At 37.7% G+C, this 24,472-nt stretch overlaps 2 protein-coding genes and 2 pseudogenes across 2 annotated transcripts; 2 read left to right on the top strand and 2 right to left on the bottom strand.

The window, feature by feature from the left end:
* Positions 1-690: 690 nt before the first annotated feature.
* On the bottom strand, positions 691-1,773 carry LOC148926315 (uncharacterized). Its single transcript, XM_089059073.1, has one exon. It carries the CDS (start codon positions 1,771-1,773, stop codon positions 691-693), a length of 1,083 nt encoding a protein of 360 aa, XP_088915199.1.
* A 3,003-nt stretch (positions 1,774-4,776) lies between these two features.
* LOC148926314 (LOB domain-containing protein 33 pseudogene) lies at positions 4,777-5,622 on the top strand (annotated as a pseudogene).
* Positions 5,623-11,471: 5,849 nt separating this feature from the next.
* Positions 11,472-13,178, top strand: LOC148926313 (uncharacterized protein At2g39795, mitochondrial-like). Its single transcript, XM_089058293.1, has 3 exons — positions 11,472-11,833; positions 12,342-12,682; positions 12,784-13,178. The coding sequence occupies exons 1-3, from the start codon at positions 11,555-11,557 to the stop codon at positions 12,941-12,943; spliced, it is 780 nt and encodes a 259-aa protein (XP_088914419.1). The 5' UTR covers positions 11,472-11,554; the 3' UTR covers positions 12,944-13,178.
* A 2,611-nt stretch (positions 13,179-15,789) lies between these two features.
* On the bottom strand, positions 15,790-17,774 carry LOC148926312 (uncharacterized; annotated as a pseudogene).
* Between the last annotated feature and the right edge of the window lie 6,698 nt (positions 17,775-24,472).

The following is a 24,472-nucleotide window of genomic DNA, read 5'->3' as shown; positions in this document are numbered from 1 at the left end:
GCACCGTGGCTGAGAGCCTTCCCGAATTCCCATAAATCTCATTAATCAAACTGGTCAGTTGGGACAATTGCTTATTCAGCATGTCCATATCTGCCTTATACTCTTTCTGGGTATTTTGCATGTATTGCATCACTTCATTATTCGACTGAAAATCACTCCTCATGTTTTGTTGGTAAGCAAGCAACTCTCCCATCATCTCTTCCATAGATTTTCCTGATGTGCTTTGGTGTGGGAAATGGTAGGGGTCCTGCTTATGGTGGGGGTTATACTGGGTATTAGGGTGTGGGTGGTAGGCATAGTTTGGCTGATTTTGATGAGAGGGGTACTGGCCGAATTGGTTGGGGTACTGATGCTGGATAGGGTTAGGGCCTGGGTGATTTTGGTAATGTTGGAGTGAATGATATTGGTAGTTCTGGTATGCCATCTGATAAGGTGGCACATAGGTGACATTTTGATATGGATTTGACGGGTGTGGGCTATGTTGGTTTCTTCCTGAAAAGTTTGGTTGTGTATCTTGGACTGGGGGTCCATCGTAGGCATTCTGAGGTGCGTTAGGCTGGTTAGAGTAGCCCTCTCCCCATCTAATGTTCGGGTGTTCTCTCCAAGATGTGTCCTCCTACCTTCTAGGATTCCAGCTCCTATTTGAATTCCAAAGCCCAGTCGTATTTAGATCGTGATCTTCTTGGGCAGTTACTGTGGTGGCCTTGATTGGAGAAGTTTGCAGTTTATTCTTCTCAATTGCGGACAAAAGTGCCTTCTCGAGCTTGTCAATCCGACTCTCCAACTGATCATCATTTCCCACTGCTGCAGCATTCGCCGTACCTCTCTTGGGCAGGGGAGCACGTGGATCGTCATAGGCCCTTTCGCGTAGAGAAGTCTTTGCATAATTCTCTTGGCCTTTCTAACTCGTAGTTTGGAAAAACTTCCTCCACTCGATGAGTTCACTAAGTCCTTGCTCTCCTTATTCATCCCCTCATAGAAAATCGAGTAAATTTCTACTTCCAACATGTGGTGGTTTGGGCATGCCTCCAACAGACCCATGTATCTTGACCAGTACTGATTCAGGTTCTCATCATAACCTTGTGTAGTTCCTCGGATTTCCTCCCTGATTGCCCTTGTCTTGGCCGCTGAGAAGAACTGATCCAAAAACATCATCTTGAAGTCAGACCAGCTTCTGATAGAATTTGGTGGCAGCCTCATGAACCAAGTATCCGCCTCCCCTTTAAGGGTAAAGGGAAGAGCCTTCAGCCTGTAATCATCTTCATTCGACCCTACTGGCCGCTTCTGCACCTTGCAGATCTTGCAGAATTCATGTAAGAACTCGTATGGGTTGTCACAACTCCTCCCCAAGAACATAGGCAGGATGGCTATAACATTGGGCTTCACGTAGACTGCTTCTTGTCCTAGGGTCATGACGATTGCTTTTGGTGGTTCGCCATCCAAGTGGGCGTACAACGAGCCTATCTCAGGATCATCTTCCTGGTCGTCAGCCATGGTAGCTTTCTCCTCTTCAACTGCAGATATTGATTCTGATTCACTCTTGATGGTTGTGCCGCGATCCTCCTCACCGCTTGCATCCAAGTCAGCACGCAAGGCAGTGGTTAATTCTGAATGAGTGGTGACTGGATTTACCCCTTCTTCCTTTGGCCAGTTGGACTCGGTGTCTTTTAACTGCGGAACACAAAAAATAAAGAAAAATTTATCTACAATATTTACACCAAAATTCTTAACAAAAGCACATGATACGCCATCCATCCCCGGCAACAGCACCATTTGACAAGACGAGGTTTTATATTAGGGCGACGACTCTGAGTGTGCATGTCAACTGGCCAGGAGGGTGCCTAGACCTAGCTGTGTCGTTGGGTCTGTGCCTAAAACCTCTTGTCAACAAAAATACCTCAACCCACTTCTACTAGCTAGTATAGTGGAGTAAGGGTCGATCCCACAGAGATGGATGTAGGCGAAGTGAAATTGCAAAGACATTTTGGAAGGGTTGGTTAGCTACCACGCTTTTGGGGTTGAGTTCTACCTAGGCGTAAAATTAAAATGAGACTCTACCTATACTGACCAGTAGGTAACTAAATGCTTAATGCTATTGGATGTGTACGTGAATGTGAAAGTTGGACACCTAGTTATGCATATGAGAAGCTACTAGATGAAACTTACTAAAAATGGCTAGACAAAAGGTAAAGGGAATCAAAGGACATGCTGGCAGACTGACTGCTGGGTTTGTAGAAAAGCTGAAAAAAGTGCAAGTACAAAAGCAACATATCTTTGATTGTGACATTTTCTTCTTCACCAAGCTAAACTAACCAGATCTAACAAACTCCATTGATGAATGCTCAAGCTCAAAAATTCGTAAATGCAATATTTAACTTGAAATCAAGAACGAAAGCAAGAAAAACTGAAATTTACGCATACTGGTCAACAGGACAGGGTGACAGACACAAGCAGAAACGAATTCCATGCATTTTTGTGAAACTTAAACCGATTAAAACTTGTAAACACTTGAGGAAAGACTAGATCTAACTAAGCTAGGCAGATTCAAGCACTTAAACAACATAAAACTATCAGATCTAGCTAACTAGAGAGATTTAAAGCAATAACAAAGCTGAAACTCAAATAAAACCATAAAAACTTAACTTCATTCAAACATTCAAACCATAAGATGCTTCAAACAGATTAACTACTGAAATCCGAGACAAATGCAAGTAAAACAAGTTCTTAAACTAAGAAAACATTAAAAGAAAGCATGTAAATGGCTGATGGCTTCTTCTGAAACTGGAACTGGACTACGACGGCTGGAATGATTCAGGCATGATGACTCCCCGCCGGCTGGTGGCCGGAATCTTCATGGCAGGCTGCTGGATTTAGAGAGTGGAACTTAGAGCTAATGGAGCTATTCTCCCACAAAGTGTTCTCAAAGTGATAAGTGATGTAAAAAAAATGATAAAGTGATAAGTCTTTTCATGTTCAGCTCCTATTTATAGGGTGGTTTGCCCTAATTTCTAGGGTTGCCCTTCATGCGAAATGACAACTTTGCCCCTCTTTAGTAGCTGATTGTTCCAAGCAAGTCCTTCCTTCTTGTGTCCAGTTCTGTAGCATCCATCCTGGCCAGTTTGCACCTTTTCTGCCCATAATTGTCAGTTTGTACTTTTTTTGCTCATACTGGCCAGTTGCACACTTTTTGCTGCTTTTTCACGCCAATTCCTTTTGATCCTTTCCTCCTGATTTAGTACCTCAAACTGCACACTTTAGCAACTATTTTGCAGATATTATCCAATAAAACACGTTATACTGACCAGTAACCAAGGCCTAGAACGAGACTCATCACATATCATTTAAAACTAATATATACAGGTGAGACCCCTATTCCACTAACTTTCTTCCACCCACTTTTCTTAACATTTCTTAAAATCCGCACCCTTTAGAAATGAGACTCTTAATCGTGGACGGAGGGAGTATATTAACACATGTAAAAGATATATCTAAATATGGAATTGTTTCTAATAGTAAATTTATTAAATATTGACATATGTAATTTAGTACTCTGTCAATCATGCCCTAACATATACTCCCTCCGTCTGCCATTAAGAGTTCTATTTAAGGGCGGTACGGATTTTAAGAAATGTAAAGAAAAGTGGATGGATAAAGTTAGTGGAATAGATGTCTCACTTATATATATATTAGTTTTAAATAAAATGTGAGTGGAATGAGTTAGTGGAAGGTGAGACCCTATTACCATTTATAGTAAAAGTGAACCGGAATTCTTATATGCGGACATACTAAAATGGAAAAACGGGACTGCTATTCGCGGACAGAGGGAGTATGTTAATAATGACCGATCATAGGAAGTGGACTTCGACCGAAAATTGTGCTCTAATAAATTGTACTAACAATGTACTTTTGGTGAAAATCAAAATCAAAATTTATACTAGTTAAAATACAACATTAATTTCAATGTGATAACTGAAACCAAACTTTGTGCGAGATTAAAGAGAAAAGTAGTACTTCTTCGCAAATAAAATAGTACTCCCTCTGTTTCTTCATAGTTGAGGCGGAACTTTTCAGCACGGAGTTTTAGAAATGAATGTTGGGTGTGTTAAATAAATAGATAAAAAAGTAAGAGAGAGGAAAAGGTAGAGAGAATAAAGTATAAAGTGAATAAAGTAGAGAGAATAAAGTAAGAGAGAGTAAAGTAAGAAAGAGGAAAAAATTACCATATAAGGAAACGACTCAACTATGAAGAAACTTCCTGAAACGGTAAAATGACTCAACTATGAAGAAACGGAGGGAGTACTCCGTAAACATTTGGTCACCTGTTTTTTCCTCACACAATGGCCAAATAAATGATCATTGCAATATAAAGCTAAAAAAGAACAGGCCATTCTTGTTGGCAACTTGCCATTATGACATGATAATACAGGCTACTAATACTAATTTTCTCCAATATTTTAGAACCAACTTACCATTAATCAATCTTTATCCTTCATGATTAAAGTTCTTTGAATTTTGAAATGCACAAACAAGGAAAGTCCACCAAATTTAGGAATGAAACTGTTGGCCATAAAGCAGACCTAAATGAATGTTTTTGTTTTTCCACTAAGGCAAAGGAATAATACCCCTTCAGCCCCAAAGAAAGGCAACTCCCAACTCTCTTTAAGAAACAATACTTTATAAAGCAATTAAAGATCTAAACTTTGTTATCACACACTACACTAAACATATCACACAAAGTCCTACTATTAGCATCTGAGTTCAAAAGCATTTAGGACAATGACAGGAGCTAGTTCCTCATGTGGAGCTTGCAAATTCTTGAGAAGACGGTGCACCCCGGACTGCACGTTCACGCCTTATTTCAGCTACGAGCAAGCTGCATCCCACTTCTCAGCCGTGCACAGGGTCTTTGGCGCAAGCAACGTCTCAAAGATGTTGCTGCGCCTCCCTCTGCACAGCAGGGGCGACGCTGCTGCCATGATCTGCTACGAGGCCCTTGCACGTGTGCAGGACCCCGTCTATGGCTGCGTTGCCCATATTTTCGCCCTCCAGTAGCAGGTTCTGTTACATCCCCGTCTCATCCATTCTCATTAAAATTAAGTGATTTACCTCTTAAGAGTTGCTAACCTGAAGGCAGTGGCAGACAGGGGCGGACGTAGAAATGAGCATTATTGTTTGAAAATAATTTTTTATGTGATTTATATTTCTAATAATGGCTTTAATATGATTATATGTATAAACTATGAATAAATTATAAAACTTTATACAAGGAAAAATTTTAAAATAAATTCATTAGGGGCTAAAGCCCTCCCCTCTCTCAACATGTGTTTGCCTTGGTGGTGGAGCTAGCCAAGGGGCTCGAGCACCCCCTAACACGCATTTTTTGAGTTTAGCTCCCTGATGCAGGTAGCCGTGCTCAAGGAAGAGATAGAGATGATTGAAATGCAAATGGCATCGGCTCGTAGCCTTGACCCTTTCGCGCCAACTCAATTTTCTGCAGATGCATCTGTAAACCAAACTTCCTGCCACAACGAAATCGAGCAGAATGCTTTACAGAAGCTGCTTCAAGACATGCATCAAGATTACTATTTGCAGTCATCCGGAATAAGAAATGCAAGACAATAAACATGAGATTTGTTCTGTAAATAAACAGCATTTTGTAACTACTGCTGATTTGATTTTGTCAATTTGAGCAAAGAAGTAAACTTCATCTTGTCTTAGAAAATCACAATGACACTCAGTATACTTGTAATATACAAGAGCGGACGACGTTTCATATGAACAAAACTATCAACTTCTGTTAAATTAAAATATACTCCATATATGTGACACATCCACACCCATCTCTTGTCCATATATTCTAATATTGTTGGACAAGCACCATAATCATATACACTGTATTTTCTTAGCTCTAACCATGCAAAAGAATATACAAACAAAAGATGCTCATAATTCAAACCAAAAACAACAAACAAAAGATACTACAGTGATAGGCTTATTTTTCTGACTTCCACCTTGAGGGCAAGACGATTTTCAACCGTGGGGAGTTAATAGAGACTTAGACTTTTACTTTATTCCGAAAGTGGGCTGATAATCTCTCCGTGTAATTATTTAGCTTATTTATGTATTATTCCCTCCGTCCCACAATAAAAGTCCTACTTGTCATTTCCGTCATTTTACAATAAGAGTTCTAAAATGTGAGTGAAATAAGTAGGCCTCATATTCCACTAAATTATTTTACTCACATTTTATTATAAAACTACTCCCTCTGTCCCCCATAATTTGTCATCATTTGACCCGATACGGGTTTTAAGAAATGTAATAGAAATTGGGTTGAAAAAGTTAGTGTCACGTGAGTTCTACTTTTATATATTAGTTTTATAATAAAATGTGAGTGAGAATGAGTTAGTGGAATATGGGGTTCACTACAAAAAATGGTAAAAGTGAAAGGTGACAAATTTTTAGGGACGGACGAAAAAGGAAATAGGTGACAAATTTTCAGGGACAGAGGGAGTACTATATATAAGTGGACCCACATTCAACCAACTTATTCAACCCACTTTTCATTACATTTCTCAAAACTCCAAATCAAATAAGACTTCTATTAAACTCTTGCCCAAATCAAATAAGATTTCCACTGTGGGATGGAGGGAGTATTATTTAGTTGTTATTATACTGTTTAAAATTTGATTTGCTTTAAGTTTGTAGCAGATCTTTTTTTACTATTCATATTATAAATACGAGTGGAGTCTTTTATTACTGTTAAGAAAAATGAAGAATTAAATTATTAATCTCATTCTCTGCGTGAAACAATGACGAACCCAGGTGGGGTCGAGTGGGGTCGACCGATGAGCACTGCCGGAGTGGAGTTTCGAGATCCTGCGCAACTCACCTTCGACCCCACGGAGCTCCGCCTTGACCCTGAGCATCGGATCTCCAACACATATATCGTCCTTTGCATAAAATGGAGAATCAGTAGAATGATAGAAGAAATAGATGGAGAGAGGGAGATGAGAGGGTTAATTCTTTTTGTGTTCTAGGACACATTAGCCCTTCCATCTTAATACTCCATTTTTTTAGCTTCCCAGTTTGTGACGCATGATTCTCATGTGTTGTCAGTTAATGAAACACATGATGAGGGTCATGCGTTTTAAAGTAAGACGGATTAGAGTTATGCTTTTTTATACTCCCTCCGTCTCATCACAAGTGACGGATTTCTTCTGGGCATGGGATTTAAGAAAATGATATACGTTGAGTTAAAGTGGAGATAATAAAGTATGAGAGAGGAAAGAGTAAGAGAGATAAAGAGAGAATAAAGTAAGAAAGAGAAAAAAAGTAAGAGAGAGTTAAAGTTTTGTCTTTTATTAAAAAAAGGAAATTGATCACTTGTGGTGGGACAACCCAAAATAGAAAGTTGATCACTTTAAATTTTTTATTAGGAGACGCATGATTGTCATGCGTCTTTGCCGAAAACACATAAGGGTCATGCGTCTCTTTATTGAGAGACGCATAATCGTCATGCGTCTTTGCCTAAAACGTAGTTGTCTCACCCCAACCCTCTGACTTATATTCTTTTGATAAATAAATCTAAAATTTTAAAATTAATTAACCCACGTATCGAAATACGTAGAATGCACATATCAGATGAGTTCAACACTCAACCAATATTATTGGTACATATTTTAAAACATTTTGAATTGTAGTTGTACTCTCACCACTCCATATATTACACATTTATCTATGTGTAAGGAAAATATTGCCAAACTGTGTTGGCCGCCAACCTGATAATGTGTGGAATTTGTATAAATCATGTCAACCAAAACATCATTGATATTTTATCCGTAAAATATTAGTGGTGTATATGAGCCACCATTCAGCGTATATAAATATTTGCCTTTAATTTCACATTACACAAACATCAATCGCATTCTTTTAAATCAACACATATCATCAAAATCAATACACAACATATAAATAATCAATTTCATATTCATATGCATATGCTCCATGTTCCTTTTTATTATTCTGTGACGGATCAAGCCTGGTATCTGCCCGGAATTCCTCTATGACCCGAAGGTCCCTCTGTAATTGGACTCATAGGTCCCTCTATATATGACCCGAAGGTCCCTCTGTTTTTGACCCGTAGGTCCCTCTGTATTTTCATATCTAGGACAAGACCATCACAAATACTCTTTAATCATATGACTCATATAATTTCAATATCATATATATAAAGCATGTTTGTTACACCAACCACATACCCATATCATATTCCACCATTAATATCAGACAACACATAATCATATCATCTATACATCATATAATCCGATATTCACTCTTTCCATTCATATGTGTATGCCTCTCTATTCCATTTATTATTATGTGACAAATCAAGCCTAGTATCTGCCCGGGATTCCTCTATGACCCGAAGGTCTCTCTGTAATTGGACTCATAGGTCCCTCTGTATTTGACCCGAAAGTCTCTCTGTAATTGGACTCATAGGTCCCTCTGTATTTGACCCGAAGGTCCCTCTGTATTTGACCCGTAGGTCCCTCTATAATTTCAGATCCAGTTCAAGACCGTCAAAGATCCTCTTTAATTATATGATTCATGCACTTTCAATACCATATGCAACTCTATAAATAGAGTATCTCTATCATATTCTACCATCAATATCAAATAACACCTCACCAACTTAGTAATACGCTCGGATTTTGCACTGTTTTAAGGCCATTATTTGGTCCGTTTTTAATGTCAAAGTCACTCTACACGTCCATTATTTGCATATTTTGTCTATTTTGGTATTTTGACGTGTTTTGTGAGAAATGCGCATAATTGAGCCGAAAAAGGGAGCCAAAACGCCAAGTTTGGAAATCTGGAGTCAGACAGCGACCGGCGACCGCCGCGCCCGGCGGGCAGATCAATGCAGCGGTCCGCCTCAGAAAAATGTGTTTGGAAGAGAAGTCTTGTCCGGCGACCGCCGGAAGACGTGCGGCGGTCCGCCGCCGAGGGAACAAACTCTCTGGACTCCAACGCGGCGACCGCCGGCCAAGATGCGGCGGCCCGCCGGAGAAAGGCGGCGAATTCGAGAAGCCCTAGATTTGCGCCCAGATTTACCATATTTTGGAGATCTTTTTCTTTTACAACAAGGAGTGGCTTTCCCCTATAAATATGACCTCAAACTTCATTAAAAAGAGAGAACTTCTACTTGCAAAATACTTCATAGAGATCAAGACCTAGAGTACTTCATTGGTGCAAGGAGTTGGAGAAGGATTTCAAGAACATCAAGAACGACAAGGATTCAACCCACCGGTTTTATTTGCTTTAGTTTTATGTTCAAATTGTCTTCCCTTCAATCTATGTTTTTAGCTTATTCAATTATATGTAACTAAACTCATAGGATTCTAGGGATGTGTTAGTAACGACTTTGGTTATACAAATTCCTTTTTCTATTTAATATTCGTTTTGTTTTTACTTTGTTTCTTCCCTAAGTAGTTTTGATGTTACATGATTGAGTGACACAATCGTGTATGATTTAATATAACTTGCTTCATAACTGTGACAGAGTTCTAGCGAGTTAGATTCACTTAGTAGACACTACAGTTAGCTTCCCTTAAAACGACACTGTTAATTGAGAGTGAGGACTTTTCAAGGGTCTTAGGAGCTTTTTGGAGTTACGTGTTAGGATTGACAATCCTGATCTTGTAATCAACATTTGTATCGCATGAGCATAAGCTAGGTGACTCGTCCTTTCAAAGTATAAACTGTGCTAGGGTATTGTAGTTGGAATTTTGTATAACCATAACTGTGAACACACATCCCTGAGATTCCCTTATCTCTATCGTCTTTCTTCGTGTTTTATTCGCTTTTAGTTGATCTATGCTTTCTATTGTTTTTAGTTTTTCAAAAGTTTTCAAAACCCAATTGTTTTTCCAGATAGTATTTGAGTCTTAGTAGAGGATAGACACTTTGTGTTCGTCTTCCCCGTGTTCGTTATCCGGTACTAACCTTTAGCTATACTATATATACTCTGTATACTTGCAGGTTTATTTAGTGCTAATAAAAAGTGCATCACTTAGTACGCACCATATAATCCACTATATAACCAATAAATCACTTCAATCATACATATAGAAAAATAATCGCAACCCACATAAAAGAAAAGTGTGATTTTCACCCACCTGATCAAAAGAAATAATTCCGTCAGACTTCTAATTCTGCTTCTCTTCTCTACAATTCATACTCCTTACTATGATAACGTGAATTTTCTTTTCAAATTATTCATTTCATCCATTCCAACACAATTCCTATATTTTTATATGAATCAGACATCTAAGCACTCTCACCGCCTCATTTTCTTTTCTTTATTATAGCTCCAGACTCCTTACCTCTATTCGGAAAATAATAAATTCTCATACCCCAATACAACCAACTATGTATATCCTATTCCTCTTACGTCGACTTTTTACCAAGTGTACATATATAATTGAAACCATTTATAAAAGAAATGGAAAAAAGTTAATATTGAAAGCTAGTACATGACTCTTCAATTCTTGTGTGTTGTACACCTTAAAAATGTACATGTGTATATACATCTACTATATGGATAAATATACTAAATATATTATCTTTAATTGACAATGTAAATATATACTACTACTAGTATTATTATAATTTACTTTTCAACTGTCCATTATTTGGTAATAACATTCTTCATCCATGTAAATGTACTAAACATATTTATATGCATACCTTTGATTTAGCTTTATTTTCTTTTAGGCTAAAAAAAAAGAGATACTACTACATAACATACATTGAGCTTACGTACCAAGAACATTGGCTTCTCATCATTAATTAACTATTACCTCTATAAGACCAATTAATATGTTTATTATGAAAATAGCAATAATACAATTTAAAAAAAACTATACTCTAATCACATATTTTGAGTCAGGGATGTCACAGTAGTATAAAGAATTTCACCTTTTTCAGGGCTCGAATGGGACTCCCTTCTATGATGACTTGCCGTTTGCGCTGACATAGCAACTTCCACAACGGCCAACGAGTAATTTTTTTGGATTTTAATTATGTATTTTTTTTATTTAAGCTATTTTCAATTTTTGATATTTTTAATTAAGTATTTTTAATAAATTGTTTGTTAATTAGTTGCAATATTTAATTGAAGAATTTAAATAGTGGGACTTAGAATAACAGAAGAAATATTAAAGAGATGACAAATTGCCAATGTTGTCTGTTATTAAAAGATGATGAAGTAAAAATAATATGGGACTCATAAATTATATAGAAATGAAAATTTTAAGATGGGGTTGTGGATTCATTTTCTAAAGAAAACAAATATTTCTAGAGTTAGTAATAATTTTTCAATTAAAAAAATAATAAAAAATGATAATCCCTTTTTACCGGCCCTAAAAAGATTATAAAAACAAATCCCAACAAAATCCTTAAACCCTAAAACCCTCGATAAAGAGCTCCTTCCGTCACTCCACAAATCCATCCATCCCCTCTCTCTTTCTCTCTCTCACTCTCTCTACGAAAAATGGCCCTAAACAACGTTATTCGCAGAGCAGCTTCGCGAGTTGTACCTCTGGCAATCAGGGCTTCCGCCGCAAGTCAGAGGTACCTTCACCACCACCACTACCACGGCGCAGCCTGCCCCTGTTGTGCCGCCGTCATCCAACCCTCCCGCAATTTCCTCCCTAGGGTATTTCCTTCGGCAGCCCATCACTACTCCACCAAGCCTAAATCGGATGAGTCGCTCGTCCGAGTTATCAAATCCGAGATTGATTGTGCTCTCGAGAGCCAGGAAGAAGACGAGGTTTCAACTCTTTCATTTTCCCTTTCTATTGTTTCGTTTAGCTTAAATTCACAGGAATAATTGATAATCTCTTTTAAATCGATGATGAATCTGATTTATTTGACTTCAATTATACTCAAATGTTACAAAAATCGTTGAGTTTGAGTTTGTTCAGCTGTTGCTTGTTTCAATCCCCCAATTTAGGTTTAATTTCTCTAGTTTCCCTTTGTATTTTGATAAAATAAACCTGCTTAGTTGCTATAATAGTTGAATTATCAGATCATTGCTACTATTCTTTCCGATTTTGGGCAAATAAACCCTACCATTCTTGCTATCTATAATCTTCAGTTATTTTACCTGTTAATTTAATCTTGAAGAACATTGTGTATTACTGAAACTTATGAGCTTAAATTATCTGTTACTTCAATTTGATTTTGATATTTACCTGTTAATTTGATTTTGAAGAACATTGTATATTACTGAAACTTATGTGCTTAAATTATCTGTTACTTCAATATGATTTTGATAGGTGGAGGTTCCTGAAGGCTTCCCCTTTAAAATTGAAGACCTTCCTGGACAGCAGACCATAACACTGCTCCGAGACTACAACGGAGAAAGCATTACTGTCGAAGTCCACATGCCTGACATCAGTGGGGAAGATGAGAATGAGAAAGATGACGATGAAGAGCAAGAAGATGAGCAGGGAAGTCAGTCTTGTATCCCATTGGTTGTCAGAGTCTCCAAGCAAAATGGGCCGAGCTTAGAGTTTACTTGCACTGCTTATGCTGATGAGATTGCCATTGATAGCCTGAGCATCAAGGATCCCAACACCTCCGAGGATCAAGTAGCCTATGAAGGACCTGATTTTGGGTGAGTTTTACTACAACTCAATATGTATATATTGGATGCTATGCTTTTTTGGTTGTTGTACTTCATTGCAATGTCTGATGTCACGGTGGTTGATTTTTCAGGGATTTGGATGAGAATCTGCAGAAATCCTTCCACAAGTTTCTTGAAATCAGAGGAATCAAGCCGAGCACGACAAATTTTTTGCACGAGTACATGATTAACAAGGACAGCAGGGAGTACGTTGCGTGGCTGGAGAATCTTCAGAAGTTTGTTGAGGCTTAAGCTTCGGAGATTAGATAAGCAGTGTGGCTGGGGATTCTGTGTTGAACAAGATCACTCCATGACTTTTCTACTTTCATTTGATTTGGCCCTATTAATTTTGCATGGTACTTGAGCCTATAAACTTATTATGATTTGCCAGAACTACATATGCGATTATGTTTTTTTATGAAGTGATATTTGCTGAATAATTGCATTTGGCATGTTAGCCTGAATGGAAATTGCTGGTTCAATTTTAGTAAGTGAGCTGCATATGAAGTTAAGTTATTCAAATGAATCACAGAATAACACCTAATAACAATGTATTGCTCCATCCATTGACGATCAGTGTAATCGTGTTACCATTTCCATAAATTGTGTATCCATTCGAGAACCAATTCTTTATATTTTGATCAACACCGAATGTGTAGTGTAAAATCCATCTCCACTTAAAATTTGTGCCCTTCCTCACGGGTTAATTCTATTTTTGTTCTAGGATACATTGCCCATTCCATCTTAATACTGCGTTTTTTTTAGCTTCCCAGTTTGGGAGAAATGCATGAGGATCATGCGTCTTCCGTTAATGAAATGCGTCTTTCAATAATAATATTTAAAAATTTAAAAACGCATATTAAAAACGCATAAGAATATGCGTTTTTAAATTTTTAAATATTTTTTATTTCCGTAAGACGACAAGGGACATGCGTCTCTATTTTGAACATAAACACGAGAGACAGAGGCAAAATACCATTCTGCGCAAAAGATGAGAGAGAAAAAAAGAGGCAGCGCGATTTAGAGCCAATTTCCGGCGATTTCTTCCATTTTGCCGGCGATTCCTTCCATTTTGTCGTTATATTTAGGTAAGTTTATCTCTTACTCTTAATTATTGTATGATATTGTTAGATTAGGTTCGTTTTCCCTGATTTATTAAATTAGGGTTTATAGGAAAAAAATTGTCCCTAATTTTTGTATTTGTTATATTTTCTTATGCAGAAATCATGCAAATATTTGTGAGTTTGTATTGGGGTGGTAAAATAGTTCAACTTCCACACTTTGGGTATTTGTTCTGATCCACCTCGGGCGAGAGGCTCCATTATATTGAATTCGTGCGTTTCGTAGCAATGATATGTGGTGCAATGAGAATATATATGAATCAACACGTTATTCAAATATCATGGAGACATTATCTAGTCTTTGCATCTAATCCTACAAGATAGACCTGCCCAAGGTTTACCGAACCGGCAGTTAAAACCGAAATCGTAACCGTCGGTTACGGTTCCAAACCGAAACCGTCGATTTTTGAACTGTTGTTCTGTTTAGGTTCAAAACTTTCGAACCGAAACCGTACCGGAACCGCCGGTTCCAAGCAGTTCCAAACCGGAACCGCGAAAAACTGCCGGAAAATCGTGAAATCAAGCTGGAATCGCAAAAAAACCGCTCGTTCGGAACCGTGAAAAAACACCGGAAAATCGCCGGTTCGGAACCGAAACCAAAACCAGCGGTTTTGTAACCGGAACCGGAACCGCGAAACATCCTCGTGATTCGGTTCCGATTCAACAATTTTTAAAACCGTAACCGCCGGTTCCTGAACCGTGGGCACCTCTACTACAAGATATTCACAAAACAATAATTACAAACAAATCATTTGCTAATTAAGCCTTGTTGCAGCAGGCTGATAATGCCTCCAAATGATCAATTAATATCAAGATGGCTAATAATGCATTTTAGGCCATATACTAATTTTATTAAGCCAAAATACCATGCAAATAAAGTGTGTCAGGGATATCAATCAACGTCAAATACTGAAAAGGATGGTTAGGGGCCTATCCCAAAAATAAATTAAGAATCCACCCAATTTAACAATCCAATGTAAGGTGAATTCCTCACATTAATTTCTGAATTTGGTCCATAAATTGGAGACAAAAGACTTAACAAAAATCTCAAGATTCAACAATCTTTCTTCACTAATTCGATTAATTTCACAACTTCAATAATTGGATAAATTTCACAAACATATAGAATCAATTGCTTGCATATCATCAACAACCCGTTACAATTAACAAAACAACAAATCATCGGACTAATTGAACAATTTCATCAAAAATCCTAATTTACAAAATCACCTAAAACCAAAACAAAAAAGCCTATTACCAACGAATAAGTGAGGAATGTTGAAGGATTAAAGAAAACTTACCGAAATAGAACCGAAAATTGGAAGAAGTCGCCGGAAATCGCTGCTATTGGCCGGAAATCGCCGCTGCCTTTTTTTCACGCTGGGTGTTCTGCGTTCTGCCTTCTGCGCTTGGGGTTTAATTCAAATCGAAGACGCATGTCCCTTATGCTTCTTAGGGAAAGACGCATGAGGGTCATGCGTCTTTCAATAAAAATATTTAAAAATTAAAAAACGCATAATCCTTATGCGTTTTTCAGTAAAACGCATGAGAATCATGCGTTTCATTAACGGAAGACGCATGATCCTCATGCGTTTTTCCCAAACTGGGAAGCTAAATAAAGTCCAGTATTAAGATGGAATGGCTAATGCATCCTAGAACAAAAATAGAACTAACCCCCTTCCTCACCATACTCGAAGGGGGATAGTAGTATATTTTGGAGATTCAAATGCTCAAAACTTTAGTTCAATGTTTTTAAGGGAAAGGTTCAAACGTGAAAAGGCTTACAGTGAATATCCATAATCCACACACCCCAAAAGAAGAGGGTTAGTAAATGACTAAAGAGATGCTTTAGGGAGTTGAATTAGCATAGATATAGAGCTGTCCAAAATAACAACTACTAATATATGCAAGAGAGATAAATAGAAACCAAATTTATAGCATTTGAGAATATATACATGACACCACTGCTTACAAGAATCAAACATAAGTATCAAGTTCGGGGAAAAACCATATCTTGATGAAGAATGACAATCCCATTTGTAGCACGAATGCTGAGACAACCACAATCTTAGTATCAGACTATCAGTGGTTTGTACATAATTCTTGAGGTTCAAACTCACAAAGCTAGCTGATGCAGCACCAGTAATCAATATGACAATCCACCGAAGAAATTCAAGGGAATCAGCAACAGAATCTGGACAGACAGGAAATGAAAAACAAGCATAAGATATTGTATGTAGAAGAAAACAACCATGGGGAGACAGTTGACGAAAACCAAAATGCGGCCAATACAATAGCACAAGCTTCTATCATGTAATACGTATTTAGAAGCATATAACTGTCATTTTCATGATGTTCTCATTCAATACTTGCTTAATATAATTCATTAAATTTTGAATGCTTCATCAACGAGTGAGGCTCAAAAGGCATTCCAACAGTGAAGAAAAGAATGAGAAAAGAGGTATATCCTGTAAAAAAATTACTAGAGTAATTACAAGTTTGCAATTTTATGGTTATAATAAATACACACTCTGAATTACCAATTAAATCTCTATAATATCAGCTCAAAACAGCAAATATGAATTTAAAACTCTCCTGGAAAAAAACAGGGAAATAAGCAATTGTTAGAACTTGTACCAAAAATTGGAGGTGAATGGTAATAACAGATACTTACAGAAGTCAAGATGAAAATGAAGAAGCACCAAAGACGTACGAAGCTGACACTTGCACCCAAGTACTGAAGCAAAAAAGTAGTATCCCAGCGGAACTATGAGCGCATATCCATAAATGGAGCCTGCTGCCACATTTACGTAGTTGACATCAAATGTCCAAGTGATATTTGGGCTGCCTTTGCTATTCATTAAGTAGGCGGCACAATTCCCAAGTGAGGCAATCACAAAAACCAATGTAGTAGAGATACAGACAAGCCCATAACTGTCAATAGAAAGAAATGAGCAATGTCATGGGGAGATAATATCCAAGAATTACTCATAATATAGGGCCAATGTCATAGTGATAAGAGCTTTTACCATTTAACCAAATATAGGGTCAATGTCATAGTGATACATTGATTGACAACGCACAGTATATTGAGCATTTAAAGGATTACATGATCAAATAAACTCAAAATTTTACAGTCTATCAAAGTATATTGTGGATCAGCCTACATTCTATCTTGGCTCACCCTATAGGGAGTTACTATTTGTATACTGGAGAATAATGTTCTCATTATGGTATCTCCTTTAACTAGAAAACTGGATACTGGGAAAAATGCGACCAAAATGACAGGGCGCCACGTAAAAAGTTACAGAGAGTTTGATTCTGAATAGAGAAGATATGGGATGTCGGATCAACTTAGTGATTGATAATCATGATGTATATCACAAAGAAAATAACATCAAAAAGAAAGTTTCCCATGATTAGCAAAAATTGTGTACAAGCATGTCTTAGAAATTAACATAGTCAATCTTCTCTCAGTTACCCGACAATTTGCTAAATATTGTTAGCAGAAATAATGTATTTAAAAGGAATATATATTTTCAAGTAACTCTTTCCCAAGCAAACCCATTCCTAAGGAAAAAATACAATCACAAAGACAAATGTTGGTACATCAAGTATTGATACCAAATCCAGCAATTTCATGTATCGTTCCTTCATCAAACTTACAGGTTTGGATTTGCATCAATCTTGCTGACAAAGTCTCCGGTTGTAGGATACAAAGAACTTATCAATCAGTTTATAACAACATCGGTGTCTACATTAAAATATTGTGTTGTGTGTATGAATATATGCTGAATAATCCCTTCCAGTTGATTATTGACTGTTGACCACCATCATCTGAGAACATACACATTTAAATATCTTGAGAAAGTAATTACAAAAGGACCTGAAATGATTAAGTAGTTTCCAGTGTAAACTGAAGAGATATCTTTAAACAAATAGAGGGACAGAATCCAATTCATCCTGTCTGTACATAAACCTATTAATTAACAAGCATGGTATTTGTCACGATGAAGAGAGTGACTATTAAAGCTACTGCCAAGTGACAACAGTTGATTGTTCTATTGACTATTGACTGACCAATACTAAGCATCTCATGCGGATTGTTAAATTCTCATTTCTTTATATGCATATTAATATTACTATATCTATCAGAATTTCAAGAGTATAATGATTTCAGGAACAAGAAATAGGCTGGGTTAAATGGAAACGACCCACAGCTCAACCGGGAATTAATCACTTTAGGTCCAAATCGAAGACTAAATAGCAGTTCAAAATTTCAAAGTAAGCACATGGATTTAGAGTAATTGAACTCGGCAATCACAGCAGTTTAGCAAGTTGCACAAACTGAGTTACTACATGCAAGCAACGTAGAATCGAAAGAAAATCTTTCTATGGATTTCAGGCTTCCAGAAAACGATTACATCTCCATTAACTAAATAATACTATTTCAAATGCTCTATCTAAAGGATCATGCAAAGAAGTTCTAAAAAATTGTTTTTAAAGGGACAGGGGCCGGTATATAGCACTAGCTCTCTTTCTTTCACTGTCCATAAATAAGGTGCCTATTTTGGTTTTTGGATATTAGCAGACACCTTTAATTCTTTATGTGCATCATATCAAAGAGGCAGGCCACTAACAAATTGAAATCAATTTAATGTAATGAAGATCAAAGACACTATATAAAACATTGTAGTGATCATAATGATTTCAAGAAAAATTGAATCAAGAATATCAAGCAAAGAGGGAGACCATGAATTACATATCAAAATGATGCATTATAGACATCCTCCTGCACGCAATAATTGACAGCAATTTCTCTTGAATGGAAGTTCAATAGAAATCATGGGTTTCAATGGAGTAGAACACTAGAACTTGTTACTTGTAGAAGGCTAAAAGCATAACCATAGCATCATTGACCACATGTGTTTCTGGTTCAGTACTTACAAAATTCCGTGGATACACTGCTCAACTAGCTTCCTAGTGTGCTATCTAATTCTTCAAACCTTTGTTTCAGAACCATGATAGGATTTCCTTAATTGAAATGGTGATTCTGCTGATGCAGCAACTGTTATGGAGATTCAATATACAGAACAGAAAAACGGATAATCTATCTGAAAGTTGTGATAAATCACTTTCAGATCAAATCAATTTCGGTGGTTCAACCAAACTATTTGATCGGATAAAATTCAGAGAATACAGAAATATCATATGTATATTTGAGAGTAATTCGAACCAAAGAACTGATCAGTTCTTAATAAAGATGAAGAGTTGTAGCTGTTAATTTCGAAAAGTTGTATCTTTTAAATTCTTAACCGAATTTAACTGATTTTCAAAGTTTTTGAAATTGCAAATTAGTCCTTTGATTTAAAGAAATTACATATTCAGATGAATTTCTTATAAAGCAATTTCGTTGGAAATAAAAAATTTGCAAGCTGACCCAGCCAGGGGCTCTGCCCCTTGGACCCCGCTACCCGGGGGCGTTGCCTCCGGACCCTCGTTCATCTATTTAGGGGCTTCGCCCCTAACATCATAATGAATTCAAATAAGCGTGCACTCCGCACCTCCATACTTAAATGATGTATCATTATAACAATACTGATCAAACATTCAAGTTAATCCAATTACACTAAAATATCTAACAATCCTCCCTTATTTTAGTGCAATCCTTGATTAACTAAAACAAGTCATCTCAAACATTCAAACTTTTGCATAAATGAAATATCATAACGATTGAATTCCATATTAGTACATTACATATTCCAAATATTCGAATACCCCGGGTGTCTCTAAGCATTGAACCCTGGAACTCACATTGAATACACGAAGATAATGTACACAAGAGTTTACATACGAATATGTTCTATCTTGATGATGCACTTTTTATTTGTACTATAAATACCTGCAAGTATACAGAGTAGGTATATTATAGCAAAAGGTTAGTACCGGGTATCGAACACGGGGAAGATGTACACAAAGTGTCTATCTTCTACTAGAACTCAATTACTATCTGGAGAAACAAGAATTTTTGGAAACTTTTGAAAACAGTAAATATTAAAAACAGTAAACAACTAAATGCAAGCAAATCACGGAGAGAAAAGTATAGAGATAAGGGGAATTCCAGGGATGTGCTTTCACTTTTATGGTAATACAAATTCCAAACTACAATACCCTAGCACAGTTAATACTTTGAAAGGACGAGTCACCTAGCTTATGCTCATGCGATACAAACGTTGATTACTAACATTAGGGTTGTCAATCCTAACACGTAACTCCAAAAAGCTCCTAAGACCCTTGAAAAGTCCTCACTCTCAATTAACAGTGCCGTTTTAAAGGAAGCTAACTGTAGTATCTACTAAGTGGATCTAACTCGCTAGAACTCTGTCACAGTTATGAAGCAAGTTGTATTGAATCATACATAATTGTGTCACTCAATTATGAAGCATCATGATTAACTTAGGGAAGAAACAAAGTAAAAACAAAACGGATATTAAATAGAAAACGGAATTGTATAACCAAAGTTGCTACTAACACATCCCTAGAATCCTATGAGTTTAGTTACACATGACTGAATAAACTTAAAACATAGATTGAAGGGAAAACAATTTGAACATAAAACTAAAGCAAATAAAACCCGTAGGTTGAATCCTTGTCGTTCTTGATGTTCTTGAAATCCTTCTCCAACTCCTTGCACAATTGAAGTACTCTAGCTTTTGATCTCTATGAATGTTGCAAGTAGTCACTCTCTTTCTCTATGAATGTGTTCTTGTTGTGTGAAACTCCCTTTTTGATGAAGCTTGAGGTCCTATTTATAGGGGAAGATTATTCCTCATCATAGAAGGAAAAGATCTTCAAAATTTGGTAAATCTTGGAGCAAATCTAGGGCTGGTCGGATTCGCCGCCTTTCTCCGGCGGGCCGCCGCACCTTGGCCGGCGGTCGCCGCGTTGGAGTCCAGAGACTCTGACCCTTCGGTGGCGGACCGCCACATGTCCTCCGGCGGTCGCCGGGCGAGACTCTTCTCCTAGCGTAAATTTCCGAGGCGGGCCGCCACATAGCTCTGACCGCCGGGCGCCGGCGGTCGCTGGTCGCCGTCTGACTCCAGATTTCCAGACTATGCGTTTTTACTCCCCTTTTCGGCTCAAATATGCACATTTCTCACAAAACACGTCAAAATACCAAAATGTATAGAATATGCAAATAATGGACATGTAGAGTGATTTTGATAACAAAAACGGACCAAATAATGGCCTTAAAACAGTGCAAAATCCGGGCGTATCAACTCCCCCAAACTTACATTTTTGTTTGTCCTCGAACAAAACACTAAAGACACAAGAATAGACGCACAGAATGCACAAGGACTAGACGTCATAATTGCCTCAAAAGATGAAAGAATAGATTAAGCATGGATTAACACAATCAAATCAAGCAAGGCTTAATAGTGCACTTTCATTACTAACTCGTGGAACACCTTGAATTCAAGCACTCACATGTGGCAAACTTCCAAAGATGGGAAGTGTTCTTTCTCTCACTCTCAAAGTGTATAAAGGTAAAGTGTAAATCACTCAAATCATGCATCATGCAAAGTTTACCATAGGCTTGCTCAAAGTCTAATCTCTCCTCTACTCAATGTGATTAAGCATCAAAAGTCCGAAAGGTCTTTCTTTTCTGTTGTAACGTAGGCTCTTTGGTAGGTGAGGAATATTTGGCTAAAAAGTGACTCAAATATAAAAATATCCCAAGTAGAGTTAAGATGACTCCACTTTTCTAAACCTTAAGGCACTTCTAACACTTTATTTTTCTTCTTCAATTTACTTTCAATCCTTTGATTTTATTTTCTTTTCACAACCTTTCACACATTTTTTTTTCTTTTTTTTTTTCTTCTTTTTTTCTTAAAAACAAGCACATATTTGGAATTTTTCTCAATTTCACAACTTGTACTTTCTTAATATTAAGCACACTACTTTTTATACTTTCCTCCTTATCTCTCCAATTCCTTTACAAAAGAAGATAACAAAAACTATACTAACCCAAGGAATTGTCCCCCCATTTATTTTGGCTTCCAAAGAAAAGGCTTAAAGGCTCAAAATTGGCTCCAAAGGAAAAATTTGAGAGGGTCGAAAATTTTGGATATAAAAGTAGCTAAGAAAAGACGGCCTAACATCCTCCTAAATCAACTTAAACACTATGTAAACTTAGGCAGACTAGGAGCAAGTTCTAGAAACATATACATGCATACAGATAAATCACACAAGAAAGAATTTAAGGCTCAAATCTCACAAGGTAAAAGCACGATTCAAGGCGAACAAGCAATTCACTAATTATGCACCTTTTCACCCAACCATCATATCAAAACGTTAAGCCATAGATGGAATATAATATCATTGGCAACTCGGTCTAATGTGTCCCTAAGCATGCGTGTTTCTAAGTTCTTCATGTTATGTTCATGACATGGATTCAAGAAAACATTTTTAGAACACAAAAATCTCCTACGGGTTTTTGGAAAATTAAAGCAAAAACAAACTAACAACAAAAAGAAAACCCTAAACTCACGGTCCACCACTTCATCCCCCAAACTTATTTACAACAAAGTGTAAAATAAGTTTGTAGAGTCGGTAGGGACGTGAGTATACTACTGAAAAAAAAACGTACCCTGAAAAATTTCGCGTAGAGGTTGAGCGGGGCGAAAATTCGAAGAATTTCGAAAAATCGCGCTGGAAAATTGTGCCCAGGTGGCGGTCCGCCGCAGCTGTTCGGCGGTCGCCGCACGTCAAAGATGCTTTCCAGCGTTCAGGTGGCAGACCGCCGCAGAGCTTGCGGCGGTCGCCACGGAGAGGTCAGAACCTCAAGACGGGGTTGCGAATTGAAGAAGACTTGGCATAGCCCGCTGCATGCTCTTGCTCATTTGTCATCGCCCCCCAAACCTCGGAAAATTCATATTCATTGTCCTCTTCGGGGTTGGGGTCGAAGCAATGGAAGATCTCACTAAGCTCTTCCATGGTGAGCGAGTGCCAACGGTTCCCTAGGCGGAAATCGATGCTAAGTGGAAAATTTTGGCGGCGATCCTTAGTAACTTTTAGCGAGCTGAGGAACTCGAGAGTATACTTTCGAAACGATGGCCACTTCCTTTGGAACATGTAGACGAGGCCATTCCCATCACCCACGTCGCACAACTTCCAAAAATCCTCCATGATCCCCAAAGTTTGGAGAGGGAAATCGTGGGGATATCTAGAAGGTGCCGTTTCTCAGGCCGACACTTTCTTCCACATAGCCTTTTGCTCTTCCGTGGCAAGGCTAATGCCAAAGTTCTTTGCATTCTCCGGTTTCCCTTTTGATCCCATTATCCTACAAAAGAAATTACACTCTTAAAAGAGCATCAACAAGTAGGAGATCAAAAGTTCCCCCAAACTTGCATTCAACCAAGTAAAAATCAAGAGATAAGAACTTATATGCAAGCTTGGGTAAAATAGCATCCTAATTTTTAGCATAATAACATTTTAAGCAAAAACAACCAAATTAGGACACAAAAAATCATCCCCCAACGTGAATTCATCCCCCATGCAGAGACATATCAACCAAATATCCATAAAAACCAACAATTTCTACAAAATCACAAATATTGCAATTCATGGAAGTAATAATAGCCTCACAATGCTATGAACATGATTGCTACTTTTAAACTCTAAAAACCAAGAGAGAATCATCATTCACAACTTAATAATCACCAACCAAGCAAATTTTAAACCATAGAATTCAAAAATTCATACACATAATCATCCCCCATCATGAATTAAGAGATTCTACCGAACAATTCACCCAAAATAAAGCACAATTCATGGAAGAAGTAAAGAAAAACCCAGAAATTGAGTTAGGATTCATACCTTTTTGTGGAGAGAATTTGTAGAAGAAGAGCTCTAGACTTTGAGAGAATTGAGAGAATGATAGTGTGGGTGTGTGAATTTGGTGATTTGTATAGGTGGGGGTTGTGTGCAAGGAAGGAATTTGAGAAGGAATGTGAAAAGGAATGGAAAACATACCTTTTATGGTGGAAATCCCGTCTCTGGACTGCGTGTGGCGACCGCCGTGCCTCTCGTGGCGGGCTGCCACACGGGCCTTCGTAAACAGCAATCCTGGCGGGCCGCTGCGGCCCGTGCAGCGGTTACTCTGGCCCGCCCTAAGCCTGCCCTAGGCCCGATCCTTCCTGCACATGTTAACACATGTGTGGCGACCGCCGTGCTTTAAGTGCGGCGACCGCCACCAATTTTTTTATTTTTTTATTTTTTTTTTTTAACAGAACATAAAACAAAACGAGAAAATAAAAAAAGTAAAAGAAAATTGGGTTGCCTCCCAATAAGCGCTTTTGTTAAAGTCGAGCTAGTGGCCCACTAGTTGGGCGGATCAATAACTCGAGTGTTGAAAATTGGCATAGGGAGCAATTTGGTCCCTAGCTTCTTCCACCACTTGTACTTCCCCTCTTTCGTTTTGATGACGTATATCTCGGGGTCCTCTTTGGGTGTTTTCTTTCTCTTCTATTTCTTCTTCTGTGGAGCAGATGTAGAAGAATTAGCATCACCCTTTTTAGAAGAGTGTCTTACCTCTTTGACAATGTAGATAGTGGAGGTAGAAGGATCCTCCGCTTCAAAGGGATCTTTGGACTTGGTC

This window comes from Salvia hispanica, chromosome 5, assembly GCF_029641045.1.
Source record: "Salvia hispanica isolate PSC_SH4W2 chromosome 5, Shi_PSC_v1, whole genome shotgun sequence".
Lineage (NCBI taxonomy): Eukaryota > Viridiplantae > Streptophyta > Magnoliopsida > Lamiales > Lamiaceae > Salvia > Salvia hispanica.
This window is presented reverse-complemented; position numbering and strand designations above follow the sequence as displayed.